Raw genomic sequence first — 15,000 nt, 5'->3', positions numbered from 1 at the left:
ATGCACAACAGAAACCATAACATTTATAATGTTTTACAAACCCATCAAATAAGTGGATAGGGATTAATTGGCCCGCTCGACCTTAAAATAATTATATGAACAGTGCAACTCTAAACTCCAATGAAATTGATACACTTTAATAATTAGATTCTTGGCTCTGACCCTGTGAAGTCAATAAAGGTTATTAAGGCCAATTGCTGTCTAAACGCATTACAGGCAGGGGTAAACTGTCCGAGGGAGGCCCACTATTTCATCGCCAATATGATAATCCATTCTCTCTCTCTCCCTCCCTTCGTCGCTCTCTCTTTCTCTCTCTCTCCCTGCGTCTCTCTCTCTCTCTCTCTCCCGCCTGTGTCTGCACTCTGCCATACAAAACCAGATTGGATTCACTTAACCTTTCGAGGGCTTTGATCAAATGAGCTCACGCTGCAATAACATTTACATTGACCTCCTCCTTCTCTCTCCCTCTCTCTCTGTCTGTAACCCTCCTCTGTGCTAACACACACACAGGCACGCGTGCACACACAGAGAGACACAAACGCGCCCTTCTTCAGCTAGGTCAATAACCTAATCAGCTATCGATGGCAACCTCCACAGCTTGTGTGTGATTGCATAGCTCTGCCCCCCCCCCCCCCCCTTACCCTATGCACCAGATATTGTTTCTGAAGACCTCCATTAGAGAGCAAAAGAAGATGAAATGGTCAGCGGGTATGTCCCCACACACACACACACACACAAATGTATACATACACACGCACATATACTATACATACATACACACACACACACAGAAATATATACATACATACATACGACTCTCACACACACACACACACACACACACACACACACACACAAAATTGCATACATGCACACAGACTGTGATTTACTGCTGAAATAAACACACAAGCAGCTGTCTCAGACAATAACCATTAACGTATACAAAAAAGACTGACACTACCTGAGTACCCTTTCCTGTTTAGTATGTGCCCAAGATGACAAAACATGGTCAAGTGTACCAATGATTTTTAACTAATAGTGTTATCTTTCTTTCTTTCATTTCCTTTTTTTCCGATGTTCTCTGAAACGATTTTCATTTGCCTGGACCCAGTCCTGCTCTCGAACGAGTAGAGGAGAAAGCCAGAGAGAGAGAAAGAGAAAGAGAAGGAGAGAGAGAGAGAGAGAGAGAGAGAGAAAGAAAGAGAGAAAGAGAAAACTGGAGTTCTCTTTGCATTGTCGTGAAGTCGTGATACGAAGTCAGAAGAAGGGGGGAAAAAAAGACAAATTAGCGAAAAAAGCTGTAGAGTGCAAGCCAGGCTGGTAAATCAATTAAAGTCACAGTGAGTGCATATATTAGCATCACCAGAATGCGCAGAGAAAAAGGAAGCCCTCTCCTCCTTTTCTCTTATTCTCTCTCTTCTTATTATTCTGCCAGCCCCCCATACACACACTCACAAAATAGAAAGAATGAAGAAGGGGACGTTTTTTTTTTTTTTTTTTTTTAAATGCCACACCGGTATTTAAAATATTCTGCATACGCCTGACTATCTTTCTTTTTTGTATTTTGAGCCCTGGCGGAAGCCTCTCATTGTTAAAGGGTTTTAGAGAAATGTCACTTTTGTCTGATATGCATGATAGCCAGTCCTACGAGAGCAGGAGAAGCGGTCCGGGGGAGTTGACTGAACAGAGGGTGGGGGGGGGGGGGGGGGGGGTGTCTCCACCGCTACCCCGTGGTCTGGCCCCTGGTCTGAGCTTTCTCCACCGCTGGGGAGATCTGGGAGCTCCCCGCACCTTATATCCTTTCAAACACCCAGTCCATATCTCCTCTTCACTACACACTGACACACACATACACACACACACACACACACACACACACAGGGCTGGAGAGCCTTAAATGCACTAACACTCATAAAATACAAATTCTGTCCAACATACACACACACTCATACAACACACACACACACACAACACCCAACGTGCGCTCGCAAAAGACCTGAAAAGGTGCAGCCACACAGAAAGGTGTGACATACACATACACACAAACTCTTTCTCTCTCTCACACACACATCTGTTTCACATCTCCACCCCTGACGTCTGATCACACACTACCTTTCTCCTCTGATCCCTTTGCATGCATCAGGATAGGAATCATTTGAATAGCCCCCTCACATCACCCCCCCCCCATCCATTTCTCTAAAACACTGTCCATCAGAGGAAAAGAATATGATGAAGAGGATGAGGAAGAAGAAAATAAAAGAAAGAAAGACAGAAAGAAAAAGAGAGAGAGAGAGAGAGAGAAAGGGAAAGAGAGGATGTGAAGCAGTGGACATGTTTTATCAGGATGTCATTCAAATGGAAGGTTCAGCATTTGCATCACAACAGACTGGAGGAGCTGAAGACTGAGCCCAAGGGAGCGGCAGCAGCAGCATCAATAAACAGCAGCTCCTGGAATACACTTAACACAGCCAGCTTACGCTCAAGTCAAATACACAGGCCATCCCATCCCATCTCATCCTATATCAGAGGGGCTGCTACGACCCTGACGAGCGACAGGGAGAACACAACCGCCACAAGCCCTCTCATTATTGCTATGCTAATGGAAACAGGGACGTTACATGGAGAAAAACACGAGGAGAAATTTTCATTGTCAACGCAGATCGCGTTAATAGATGAAGTACAAGGCATTCGCCGTTTGGGTCTTTAGTCCACATACGTCTTTATGATTTCTTATGTGCATTTAAAAGGAGCTTCGGTTGTGTTGCGGCGTCATGTATTTGAGTTTAATGCAGGGATAACTGTGTCATATACATACAAGCATATTAAAATCCATATGGTGTTTTTAACAGCGCATTAAAAACATACAGAGATGTAAAGCTGAGAGGAAATTATTTATGACCTACCATAATTCACAGTTTAGTGGTAAATATCCAAGGTTAAGTATGTATTTATTTTATGTACACCTTTGAACTTACATGAAATAAAAAATACAACAATCTTTAGAATAACACAAATAAATATTTTTAATTTAATATTGTTTGGGCTTATATTAATTCATGTATTTTAGATCATCGTGTAGATTTTCAAAGTGAGTGCCACTGCTTTGAGTGTGTTCAATAGTACAATGAGCCTTTATCTTTAACAGAGATATATTACTTCTTTTTTCACAAACCATTCAGGAATCCATCCTTATTTTCAAAGAAAGAAGACTAATTCTAGGAGCTCAATCCACTTTCAAGCATTTTGAGAAATTATTAAAAGAATGGCATAAAAGGCTTTAAAAAGTTATATTTAATTAAAATTATGAAAGAAAGACTAGTGAAAAACCTGATCATTCTCCTTGATAACACAACATCTGTGTACCGCAAATTATGCAAATGTGATTACTGCTTAGATTTTATTTCCGTCTTTCTAATATTGTTGCCGTTTATTTTCGCGTGATCAAAGAGAAAATTGCCAACCGCAAATACACACACAAACACACACAATGCTAAATAAAAACACTCACAATCTAACACAATCACAATCACACACACACACACACACACACACACACACACACACACACACACACACACACACGTTAGTGTGCTGGAATGGGGCAGTGGACCCTGCGTGTGCTGTGGCTCTAGTTAGAGCAGAACAGAGAGGGAGTGATGGCTCTCTCACTGTGGGGCTCTTCAGCACGTCTCACTCAGGCTCACCTCTAAATCCAGCTTCAAATCACACACTTCATCTGAGAACGGCAGCACACACACACACACACACACACACACACACACACACACACACATACACACACACACACACACACACACACACACACACACACTGCAGCTGGGCTGGGCTCTGCTTAGCTCCGGCAGCGCATTAGATGTGATTACTGCTCAGCCTCAGTGGCACTCAGCTGGGCTCTGCAGCAGAGAGCCGAGAGACAGAGACAGAGAGAGAGAAACGAGAGAGAGAGAGAGAGAGAAGGAGAGGGAGGGAAGGAGAGTGAGAGGCAAAGAGAGGAGGCCCGGGCACTAGGCTGGTGCAACAGTGCCCCCTGCAGTTTCTCAACAAACAGACTCAATCTTTCACCTCACAGAGAGGGATAGAGGCTTCTACCATCCCCTCTTTTTATTTATTTTATTCTTCTTCATCACCATCATCATAATCATCACTATCATCATCATCTTCATCATAAACAATTTAATCATGCAATGAAGTAAACAAGTACTGCTATGAGCTCTTCATACACTTTAACACAGACACACACACACACACACACACACACACACACACACACACACACACACACACACACACACACACACACACACACACACACACACACACACACACACACACACACACACACACACACACACACACACACACACACACACACACACACACACACACAGATCAAGATAAAACATATGGCACATATTTTATTCATTGAGTAAGAACACATGCATGCGCTCTCTTCAAAGTTAGAGACCGCATAGCTGGCAAGGTAGTGTCTAATGACAACCACGTTCAAAACTCACCTACCCTGGTACAGCAACAAAATTACAGACACCATTAACATACGCCTGAAAGACAGAAAACTCTTTCATTTACGTCCATAAATTGCCACACACACGCAGTATGCTGCAACCACATCAAGTGCAGGCAAGCTCAATTATGCAGGACTAGATAGTCAGCACCTTCTGAGAAAAAGCCATGAAGTCAATCCGTGTTTAAACAGGTCAGTACTCATGTTCACCCAAGAGCCATAACTCATGATATGTCAGAGGCCTACCTGTCTCTACACATACCTGCTTCATACTGGGCTTTATTTCAATCACAGGATGCTTTAGCTATAATTTGTCACTGACAAGAATTTTTTTCTTTTTCTTACAACGACCAGCCCCCCCCCCCCCACACACACACACACACAAACACACACACAGACACACAGAGACACACTCATAAATGTAAGTCAAATGAACTATGGTGGAAAGGTGTAATTCCCATTGTGTGTTGTGCATTTCAAAAGTGCTTTAACAATATGGTATTAATATGTAAACCAGAGGCCCAGTGAGATACTGCAAGCATGTGCTGCCTAATGATTCAGCTGTGACTCCAGTCGTGGAGAACGGGCTGGTCGGGCCGGCAACCCCCCACTGTCACTTCCACTCTCGTAAAAACCTCAAAGCGTTCGCCATGAACCCTGTCTCTACCACGACACACACACACACACACACACACACACACACACACACACACACACACACACACACACACACACACACACACACACACACACAGCCCTGTCTCTTCTACAACACTCTGCTTTCTTCTCTCTCCACACAAACATACATAAACACACACACACACAGGACCAGACAGACAGACAGACAGACAGACACACACACACACACACACTCTTACCATGACCTCCATCTGTATCCAGTCCTTCTCCAGCTGCTCCATGGGCTGACTCCACCAGCTGCAGAAGCGGGCGTAGCGTCGGCCCTGAAACCAGTACTGCCTCAGCCACTCGAACTCCACCTGCATCAAACACACACACACACACTCTCAGACACACACTCAGAACCACATATGTAGCACACACATGGAGACTCAGCACAGCTTGCCTGAGCAGGCCGGCAGACGAATGGGACTGACGAAACGCAAGACATTTATTGCCAGAACACCGGAGGTATGAAGATGGATTTGAGTGGAAAGATTCTTCTTCAAACACACACATAAAAAAGCACAGATATATTTTCCCCTGAAAGCACACAGTAGGCAGGCTCAGCATATTCGATTTTCTGATATGGGAGGCTAGCACTGACTGGAAGCATTATGGATTTTCGCCAAACAGGTTATAACCAATCACTGTTGTCCTGTACATACGTTTTATTCTGACTTATAAAGAATATAAAAATATTGAAACATATTTTTTGCTATATCCCTCTCTTCCTACATCCCATGATGCCTATTTTCCGATCCTGAACATTTTATTTCCCTCAAAATCCTTTTTTTTTCACCCTCACACTAAAAAGAACAAATCATAACGATGCATCTCCTCTGTGTTAGGCTGGGATCAGGTCAACAGTAATGGCCTCAGTGCTGCATATGGATGGAGAGAGCAGCACGTGATGGACTGATGGCTGAGGCTGAGGCTGAGGCTAAGGCTAAGGCTAAGGCAGCCGGCCGTGTAGAGCAAGAGAGAGGACGGCGCTGTCGAGCCAAAGGGGCGTTATGATTATAACAGCCCCAAAACCTGGAGATCAAGGTGAAACCTGCCAGGGCTTAAAGGTGCCCTGGTGTTTGTACAACCTAGATTACCACACAGCAGCAGAAAAAGCACACACATACACATACACACATACACACAGATTTTGTACACACAAAAAAAGGCTTCCACAAAGACTACTGAAAAAACATGTACAATATACTTTATGTGTATATATATATATATATATATATATATATATATATATACACATACACTGTATACACAAAAATACTTCTGCAAATACACATTTAACATACACAGAAGCACATAGTTTGATTTATGACAGTGTCGACTTACACAGAAATTAAGTGAGTGACTGATTGAGAGGTTAAAGGTAGTAAAATGGTGCTGTCATTGTCATAGAGGTGCAGAGGTAGGTGGCAGCCTGCAGGCCACCCTGCTAATGACTGCAAGTACTTGGTCACACCAATCACCTGAACCCCTCACCTGGAAAAACAAACACACACACTTTACCGTTTCACTCCTTCTACCTCTCTCTACTCCTCCCACAATCCCTCTGCTCCTCTTCCTCTCTTTCTTTCTCTCTCTCTCTCTCTCTGTCTCTCTCTCTCTCTCTATCTCTCTCCTTCAAAGGAGTGACAGTTTACACTACAGAGGCGCTCACCTTTTCTCCTCTGGGGACTTTTTTTCTGCGTTTGCTCTTTTGAAGTACTGGTTTAATCCTCCTAAGGATGCTTAACGTAGCCAGCTGTGTGTGTGAGCGTGTGTGTGTGTGTGTGTGTGTGTGTGTGTGTGTGTGTGTGTGTGTGTGTGTGTGCATGTGCGTGTTTGTGTGTGTGTGGGGGGGGGGGTCTAAGCATTTGCCCAAATGCAAATACAAGCAACTTCGAAGTTCCCTTATCCACCCAACAAAGAACTACTCCTAAAATCTGCCTCAGAAACAATCCCTTCGGCTTTAGACAACACCAGAAGAGTAGCACTGAAACACAAGCATAACAGGTTGTGCTATCATAATCGTGCTCGTCTCAAACTCTAATGCTAATACTAGTCATAACAATACACTAGAGCTGAACAACAAACTTTCTTTTAGTCAACACCAGTGAAGGTACCTCACAGTACAGGAAGGAAGGTAATTATATATTACACAAATGTATGTATATACTGTATATATATATAAAAGAAATTAGATAATGTCATATCAATTAAGAAAATCATAACATATACAGTCAACTAAAGTAGAAGATAAAACATTTCTGGTTAAGAGTGAAATAAATCTTCATTGAAGTCTAAAGAGCAACAGGATCCAGTCACAGGTGCGTGTGAGTGTGAGTGTGAGTGTGAGTGTGAGTGTGAGTGTGAGTGTGAGTGTGAGTGTGAGTGTGAGTGTGAGTGTGAGTGTGTGTGTGTGTGTGTGTGTGTGTGTGTGTGTCTGTGTGTGTGTGTGTGTAAGAGTAACTCAGAGCCAGGGCACTGTATCTCAGCTCCCCGTGAACACAAACTTCAAAGAAATGCTAGGCTTTTGTGTGGCTTAAGACCTACACTGCTCTGCTGCGGTGTTACCGCATGCTGGGCAGCACACAACAAAGTCACCCACATTATGGAGGGGGAAAAAAATGCCAGCCGTCGCCCCCATCCCAGTCGCTCCAGCCTGCTCATGCTCTGTGATTGTCCATCTGTCCTTAACAGGGAGAACATAGAGCAAAGGGGATGAGCTTTGAGCCAACATGGATGCCAGACCCCATACAGCAGGCTTATCATGGTTATAAAAGCAGGTGACCTGGCGACTGGCATTTGGAACAAGAGCTGCCCTGGCGAGAGATAGTGAGAGACACTCGATTGTAAATGCCACCGGCCTAGGCAAGGGGGGGAACAAGGCTTCGATTAATCCACCTCTTCTTTCTACTCTCTCAATCCCTCCCTATCTGTCTCTTTCTACCTCTCTCTACCCCTCTCTCTCTCTCTCTCTCTCTCTATACCCCCTCTCTCTCTCTCTCTCTCTCTCTGTTGGACAGAGAGCCCCCTTGTCGTCTCCTGTCATCTCGCTAGGCAGCTGACGTCCTAACTGCCCAGTGGCCCTGGGCATCGAGCGAGTGAGCGAGCGACCCCGGGAGTCAGAGGCGAGGAGTCCCCCTTTTAGATTTAATGAGGCCAGATTTTTCCACACCTCAGCCCAGCGGCCGCTCCCCTGAGCCGCTTCAATCAATTTCCTCTGCAGGCCCCCAAGAGATGGGTGCTGATGACTGCCCAATCAATAGAGGTCTGCCTTTACTGTTTACCCACCAGCCCTCCTCCATCGCCACAGTCACTACCACCTCCCAATACACACACACTCACATCAAGCAGCAGTATGAGTAAAGCTCTCTCACACACACACACAGACACACACACACACACACACACACTCATATCAAGCAGCAGTCTGAGTAAAGCTCATACATATACACACACACACATACACACTAACACAAAGCTTTGACCCAAGTGCACACATGCACAGGCATACTGTACACACACGCTCCATGTGAAAAGGTGGATCGTTTTTAGCACAAAGCCTCAGATGTCTCAGGTGTTTCATTTCATCTCACACGTGCATTTTGCACATTTCCTTTCCAAACAGCTGCTGGTATCTATCTGGAAAACACACTCGGACATGTGGATATGCTCCACACACACACACAAACAAACCCAAGTACCAAGAAGGTGTATCCACACCTCTAAGGTCTATGCATGAGGTCTACGCATAGAAAAGAACACTGTATCTCATGATTGTTTGTGTGTGTGTGTGTGTGTGTGTGTGTGTGTGTGTGTGTGAGTGTATGTATGTGTGTGTGAGTGAGAGTGTGTTTGTGTGTGTGTTCCTTGCTCCCTCTCTAACATGTGGGAATGGGGGTGTCCCTCCCTCAGATACTTGTGTTGTGCATTGACATGCTTCATTAGGGGGCTCCCTCTGGAGGCTCTGTCACAGGCCCACCTGGGAAGTGACAGGGTGGCTTCAGATGAGCGGCGACGGGCACGCCCGCTATTAACATTTCAAAGGCAGTGCTAACATCAGCTAACATCACGCCGCTAGCCACGCTAACACAACCAAACAAGCCCCCGCTACCCAAACGCTGGAAAAGAAAGGAGGGAGCTCAAGGTGGAGGGACAAGGAGGACCAGGGAACAGAAGGAGTAGAGAAGAGAACCAGACTCATTCCCTCACTCTCTTTCTCGTCCTCTCATTCTATCTCAGTTTCTGTCTTTATATCTATGTGTGTGCCTCTATCATGTGTAGATGTGTTTACATTTGGCCAGCCACTATCAGCTTCAACCCTCCTTGATTCTGACAGATCTTTTTGCTTCCAATATGAATGAAAGAGATGATGATAAATTCAAGCCATTCCTATATTTGTGTCAATCCATCCCTCAACTTTGTGCTTCATTGTGTGACATATCTCCCTTGTTTACCTACAACATAAGTGATACTGCTGCACTGCCACCTAGCAGTAGATCTGCTTCACTTCTAGGACATAACAGCAACACCACATCACCATACCAATCCCTCAGACAGGTTGTAAGTACATAAGTACACGTCCGTGCCGCCCTACAAACATATTCACTGCTTGTTTTAAGGGCAAGCCCAAAAGGTGCATGCCGGTGTCACCGCATTTGTGATTTCCTACGCTTGTTCGACTTCTCGGGCTAAACGTGTCAAACAAGACCCAAGCGCGAATATCGCTCTGACCGCACAAGAAGCCCAAGTCTCGAATATAACAAATAACTCATGAAAGACTATATATATATATATATTTATTTATTATAAAAACAATACACCTTTTAAGAGCACACCAAAGCCCTGGTGGGCAACTCTAAACAATTGGGCCGATCGATCATCCCAGCAGCCCGCGCCGCCTCGGTTGGCTCCTGCCACCTCCTCTGGGTCCTGCTCTGCCGCTGATCCTTCTTTTATTATAAATGGCCGCCCATTTTGGTGGAATAAATGGCGGGCCACGGTGGACGCAGCCAAGGCGGAGTAATCCTGCGGTGTGCGATGGTGGTCGCTCAGGAGGACTGGGATGATGGAGGGGGCTTCTTGGGGGGGTTGTCTGCAGAACTCAACCAATGCTTTATAAAGTAACCCCCCATTTCTCTCACCTCGCCGAATAATTAATGGAAGGGTCCGACCTTTCAACAGCCTGGCAGGAGGCTCATCTGTCATGGCGTCTATGGCTCCCACGTGTGCCCACTCACACACAAACACACATCAATATACACACATTCTCACACACACACACACACACACACACACACACACACACACACACACACACACAAAAACACACATACTCAAACACACTCACACAGGGGTCTCTATATGCTGTGCCTAACCTGTGAGAGATGAGGTGCTATTTTAACCGTTAGCCTCTGGCACCCCCAACCCTCTCACCAGAGACCTGAAGGAGTCTCTCTCCTGTTAGCCACTGATTACTCTGCCTGTGCCTGTGGTGGGGGGCCAGGGAGGGAGCAAATGCTCCTTAAATAAAGCACCACACAGGAGCTTGGCCTGGTGTAGGCTCGCCTTACCTGCAGTACAAGATGTTTAGAGGATAATACATTCATGGAAGCGAGAGGTTACAGCATTAATCTTCCAGTTAGAATTATTATTATTTTTTAAACCTGCTATGTGCTATTTGGAAATTATGTTTTACGTATCAATTAGAGGCACACACAAGCAGTATAGGATGCATGGACCAAATCATAGGGTACTGGTAATAAAAGTTTAAAAAACTATGTTTAAAAATGTAAGCGCATACAGATAGATGGAAGTACACTGACAAATATGGACACAAGCAAGCAACACACACACACACACACACACACACACACACACCTCGTTGTGGATCTCCTCACAGTGCTCCAGGTCGGGGGGCAGGAGTGAGGACAGTCTCTTGGCGCCCGTGTTGGGGTCGGTCTTAAGGTTGTGCAGGGCCTCGGCGCAGCGCCTCTGGATGTAGTCCAGCGTGCCTGTGGAGCACTGAGGAGACACACACACACACACACACACACACACACACACTCTCCAGCTACAGAAGCACCAACTCAAAACCATTCAGCCCTATCGCTAACTCAATGGCCTAAATATGTACTGCTACTCAGAACCATTAACGCTGCACCTTAAATAGACAACTTGATGAAATACAGATAAGGTCTCATTATACAGGCATAAGATGTGCAGCAGATACACATCCTTATCCTAATTAGGATCCTAATCCTATACTAATCCTAATTATTATATCTGACTGATGCTGATTACGATTCAGATTTAGATACTGTTTGCCACTCTTTGCCATCACAGCCTTGTGAGACGAGCCTACCTGAGCCACTCTGTGTGTGGAGCTGAATCGGGCTGAGTCTCCGGCCAAAACACAATGCTGGTGCGTACGGTTCAGATCATCTGCAGAAATGTTTACACACGCACAGACAGACAGACACACACACACACACACACACACACACACACACACACACACACACACACACACACACACAGACACACACTCTCTCTTAGTCAATGTTGTCGTCACACCGTAGAGATGTTTGAGCTTCCCATGGTTTAGATTTCACGTCAAACGGCAAATAGAGATTACACCCATGGGTTTTTAAATAACCTGTGATCATGAAGACAGTACAGTTTCACATTACTTCAATTTACTTTAATCACAACATAATAAATTAACATCAGTGAATGAGAGACTTGTCTGGCACTGAGCGTGTGAACCGCCATTGGCCATTGGCCAATTCACCACACCCAATGAAACTAGTTTAAGTTTGCATTATTGGATTGCCTGCTGTAGGAGAAGAGGGCAAACAAAAACAAAGGGTTTAAAACATAGTGTGCATGGTGTCCGTGGTAAATAAAAATCCCCTCTATTGAAGAACGTCCCGTCACTTTATCTGACAAGATTGCCAGGGATTAGGCGTCTTGCCATATTATCGTCTTAAGACCAGAGAAGAGAGAAGTGGGGCTGGGGGAGGGGGGGGGGGGATGGGGGGGTGTTGTTGAAAGGAAAAACAGTTTATATCCAATAATAATATATGATCTCCTTCAATCTGTCCTGCATGCTGCCACTGCTATGAATCACAAGGCAAACTACATCCCTGTAATAAATATTTATCTTTATTTGCCCCTCATCTGGTGCAGATTGTCCTTTCCAGGAAGCAGGCTTTTAAATATATTGGGTCAAGTCTCGCTCTTGTGGTCCCTCGATGCATTCTACACTGGAAATCTTATTACCCACCACTTCCCCCCCCCCCTAAAATCAGGGCCTGGTGTCCGTCTTGCATTGTTCTTATTTAACCACTGAGATTCCATTTAAGTGGGGGGGTCGGGAGAAATAACAGTGATTCAATTTGCACGTCGCACACAAGCCAATGCATTAGCAACTCTGAAGCCAAGAGCTGTGACAAATGGTGGTTAAAGACATTATGGCGGCGTGTTGACACATACTGCTGTCTCTAGACGTCATCTTTCTCTCGCTCGTCTCAAACACACACACACACGCACCCCCCCCCCCACACACACACACACACATCCAAACGCTTCAAAAGCTCTGATTGTGTGGCATCTAAGATATTATGTCCAATCCAGAGCTGATGGGTTGAAATATCTCAACAGCGTGTCCGGATTTATCCCAGCCGCCGGACAACTTTTTTTATTGCCTGTGACGCGCCGTGCGTGGTAGAGTCTCGGGCTGTCACGGAGGGTGCCATCACGTCACATCACAAGCATGGGCATGCGAGGGAGGGAGGGGGGTGATTCACTCCCAAACTGTTAACATAAATTCTTATTGATCCAGCCCAGGCCAGCCCAATAAGAAAGGCATCTGTATGAGACTCAGACCCCGACTGCGACGGCTGAGCTCTTTGTCACAATTTCTCCCCAGCGTAAATCATCTCATGCTGAGGGGAAGGCTTGGGTGTGTGTGTGTGTGTGTGTGTGTGTGTGTGTGTGTGTGTGTGTGTGTGTGTGTGTGAGGGGGGTGGTGGTGGTGGTGGAGGAGACCCTTGCGTTTGGCAGTTCTTGAAAATTTCTGTCAGGCGCTGGAGAGAGAGGCCTAACACGGGGAACAGCATTTACAGACAGGACCCCATCGAAACAGTTATGTTCTAAACAGATGAACATGGTCTCGCAAGAAACCATAGGCCATAAAAGACTTGCAGAGCGAGCGTGTGCCAGATTGTGTCTGTGTCTGTGTCTGTGTCTGTGTCTGTGTCTGTGTCTGTGTCTGTGTCTGTGTCTGTGTCTGTGTCTGTGTCTGTGTCTGTGTCTGTGTCTGTGTCTGTGTCTGTGTCTGTGTCTGTGTCTGTGTCTGTGTCTGTGTCTGTGTCTGTGTCTGTGTCTGTGTCTGTGTCTGTGTCTGTGTCTTGGAACAATGGAAGTCAATAGACACAATGAGACATGAAATCTCAGCCATACTGCAGAAACAGAGAGAGAGAGAGAGAGAGAGACAGAGAGAGAGAGAGATACAGGAAAACGGAAAACAAGAAAGAGGATGAACCTGGAAAGAAATGAGAGCAACAGAAAAGAAGTGTGTGTGTGTGTGTGTGTGTAAGAGATAGAGAGAGTGACAGACCATCACACAGCACTAAGACAGATCCAGAGGGAGTAATAAGGCTAGATGCAACATGGAGAGACAAAGAGAGAGAAGGGAGAGAGAGAGTAAGAACAAGCGAATGAAATAAACAACTGGAGAACTAAAAAGAGAGAGGGAGAGACGTTCAGACTCCCCTGTGTGTGAGGGTATATATATATATATATATATATATATATGTGTGTGTGTGTGTGTGTGTGTATAGCAAGTGGAGGCCAGAGTGCTCATCTGCTGGAGCCATCAGCATAAAGGCCTCTGATTTACACCACTGCTCCTTTCTAACTTCGCCAGGCCAGAGTGTGTATGGGTGCGTGCATACGTGTTTGTGTGTGTGTGTAAAAGATGGTGGTGAGATATGTGTGTGTGTGTGTGTGTGTGTGTGAGGCTGGTGTGTTGGTGAGGAGGAGGGGGGTGGGGGCGTCACACTACTTCATAAAATAACATTTGGTTTTCTTAACCTCCCTTAATGCGGGACGATTTCATGGGACCTTAAGCCTACATGTGCACGAGAAAGAAAAGTTGTGGGGGGGTGGGGGTGGCGGGGGGAGCCCGGCTGGGGAATTGGGGCTTCATGGCTGGGAGCGTTGGTTTGGGAGAAGCACACACCCGGATGAAAGGGGAGAAGGTGAGCCGTGTGTCTGCAGGGTCCTGGGGGAGAGAGTAATGCCTGCCTAAAACACATCAACATAAGAGGAGGCACCAGCACAGGGCTTTCATCGCACTGAGGTAATGGAGTGTAACTGTTTCCGAAACGGAAGATATATATGCTTACACAGGGTGTGTATAAGACAGAGGGAGAGAGAGTATGTGTGAGTGTGTGTGTGGATGTGTGTGTGTGTGTATGATTAATAGTGTGTGTGTGCACACGAGTGGTTGTGTGAGAGTTGTAAGTGTTGTAAGTGTATGTGTACATGAGTGGTTGTGTGAGTGCTGTTATATGTATGTACCGGAATGTATGTGTGTGTTTGTGTGAGTGTGTGCTTGTGTGTGCGTGCATTACTGTGCATTTGTCTGAGGTCTTGAGTAAATGCAGTGTAAATTAGATGAAAGATGTGTATGTGTGTGTGTGTGTGTGTGTGTGTTTATGTATGTATCAAGTGCATTTGTGAGCACTTGTGTTTACAGTTCAAGAATC

At 45.4% G+C, this 15,000-nt stretch overlaps 1 protein-coding gene across 4 annotated transcripts in view; it reads right to left on the bottom strand.

Moving 5' to 3' along the window:
- fto (FTO alpha-ketoglutarate dependent dioxygenase) overlaps window positions 1-15,000 on the bottom strand; it is a gene marked incomplete at its 5' end in the record, with an annotated part of 128,297 nt that overhangs the window by 86,490 nt on the left and 26,807 nt on the right. For all 4 annotated transcript variants that reach the window (XM_080843011.1, XM_080843012.1, XM_080843009.1 and 1 more), the window contains 3 exons: window positions 5,422-5,541; window positions 11,105-11,248; window positions 11,589-11,668. In XM_080843011.1, the coding sequence (XP_080699137.1) occupies window positions 5,422-5,541; window positions 11,105-11,248; window positions 11,589-11,668 (344 nt within the window). The remainder of the gene's footprint in view (window positions 1-5,421; window positions 5,542-11,104; window positions 11,249-11,588; window positions 11,669-15,000) is intronic.

This window comes from Sprattus sprattus (genome assembly GCF_963457725.1).
Source record: "Sprattus sprattus genome assembly, chromosome: 8".
Classification (NCBI taxonomy): domain Eukaryota; kingdom Metazoa; phylum Chordata; class Actinopteri; order Clupeiformes; family Clupeidae; genus Sprattus; species Sprattus sprattus.
This window is presented reverse-complemented; position numbering and strand designations above follow the sequence as displayed.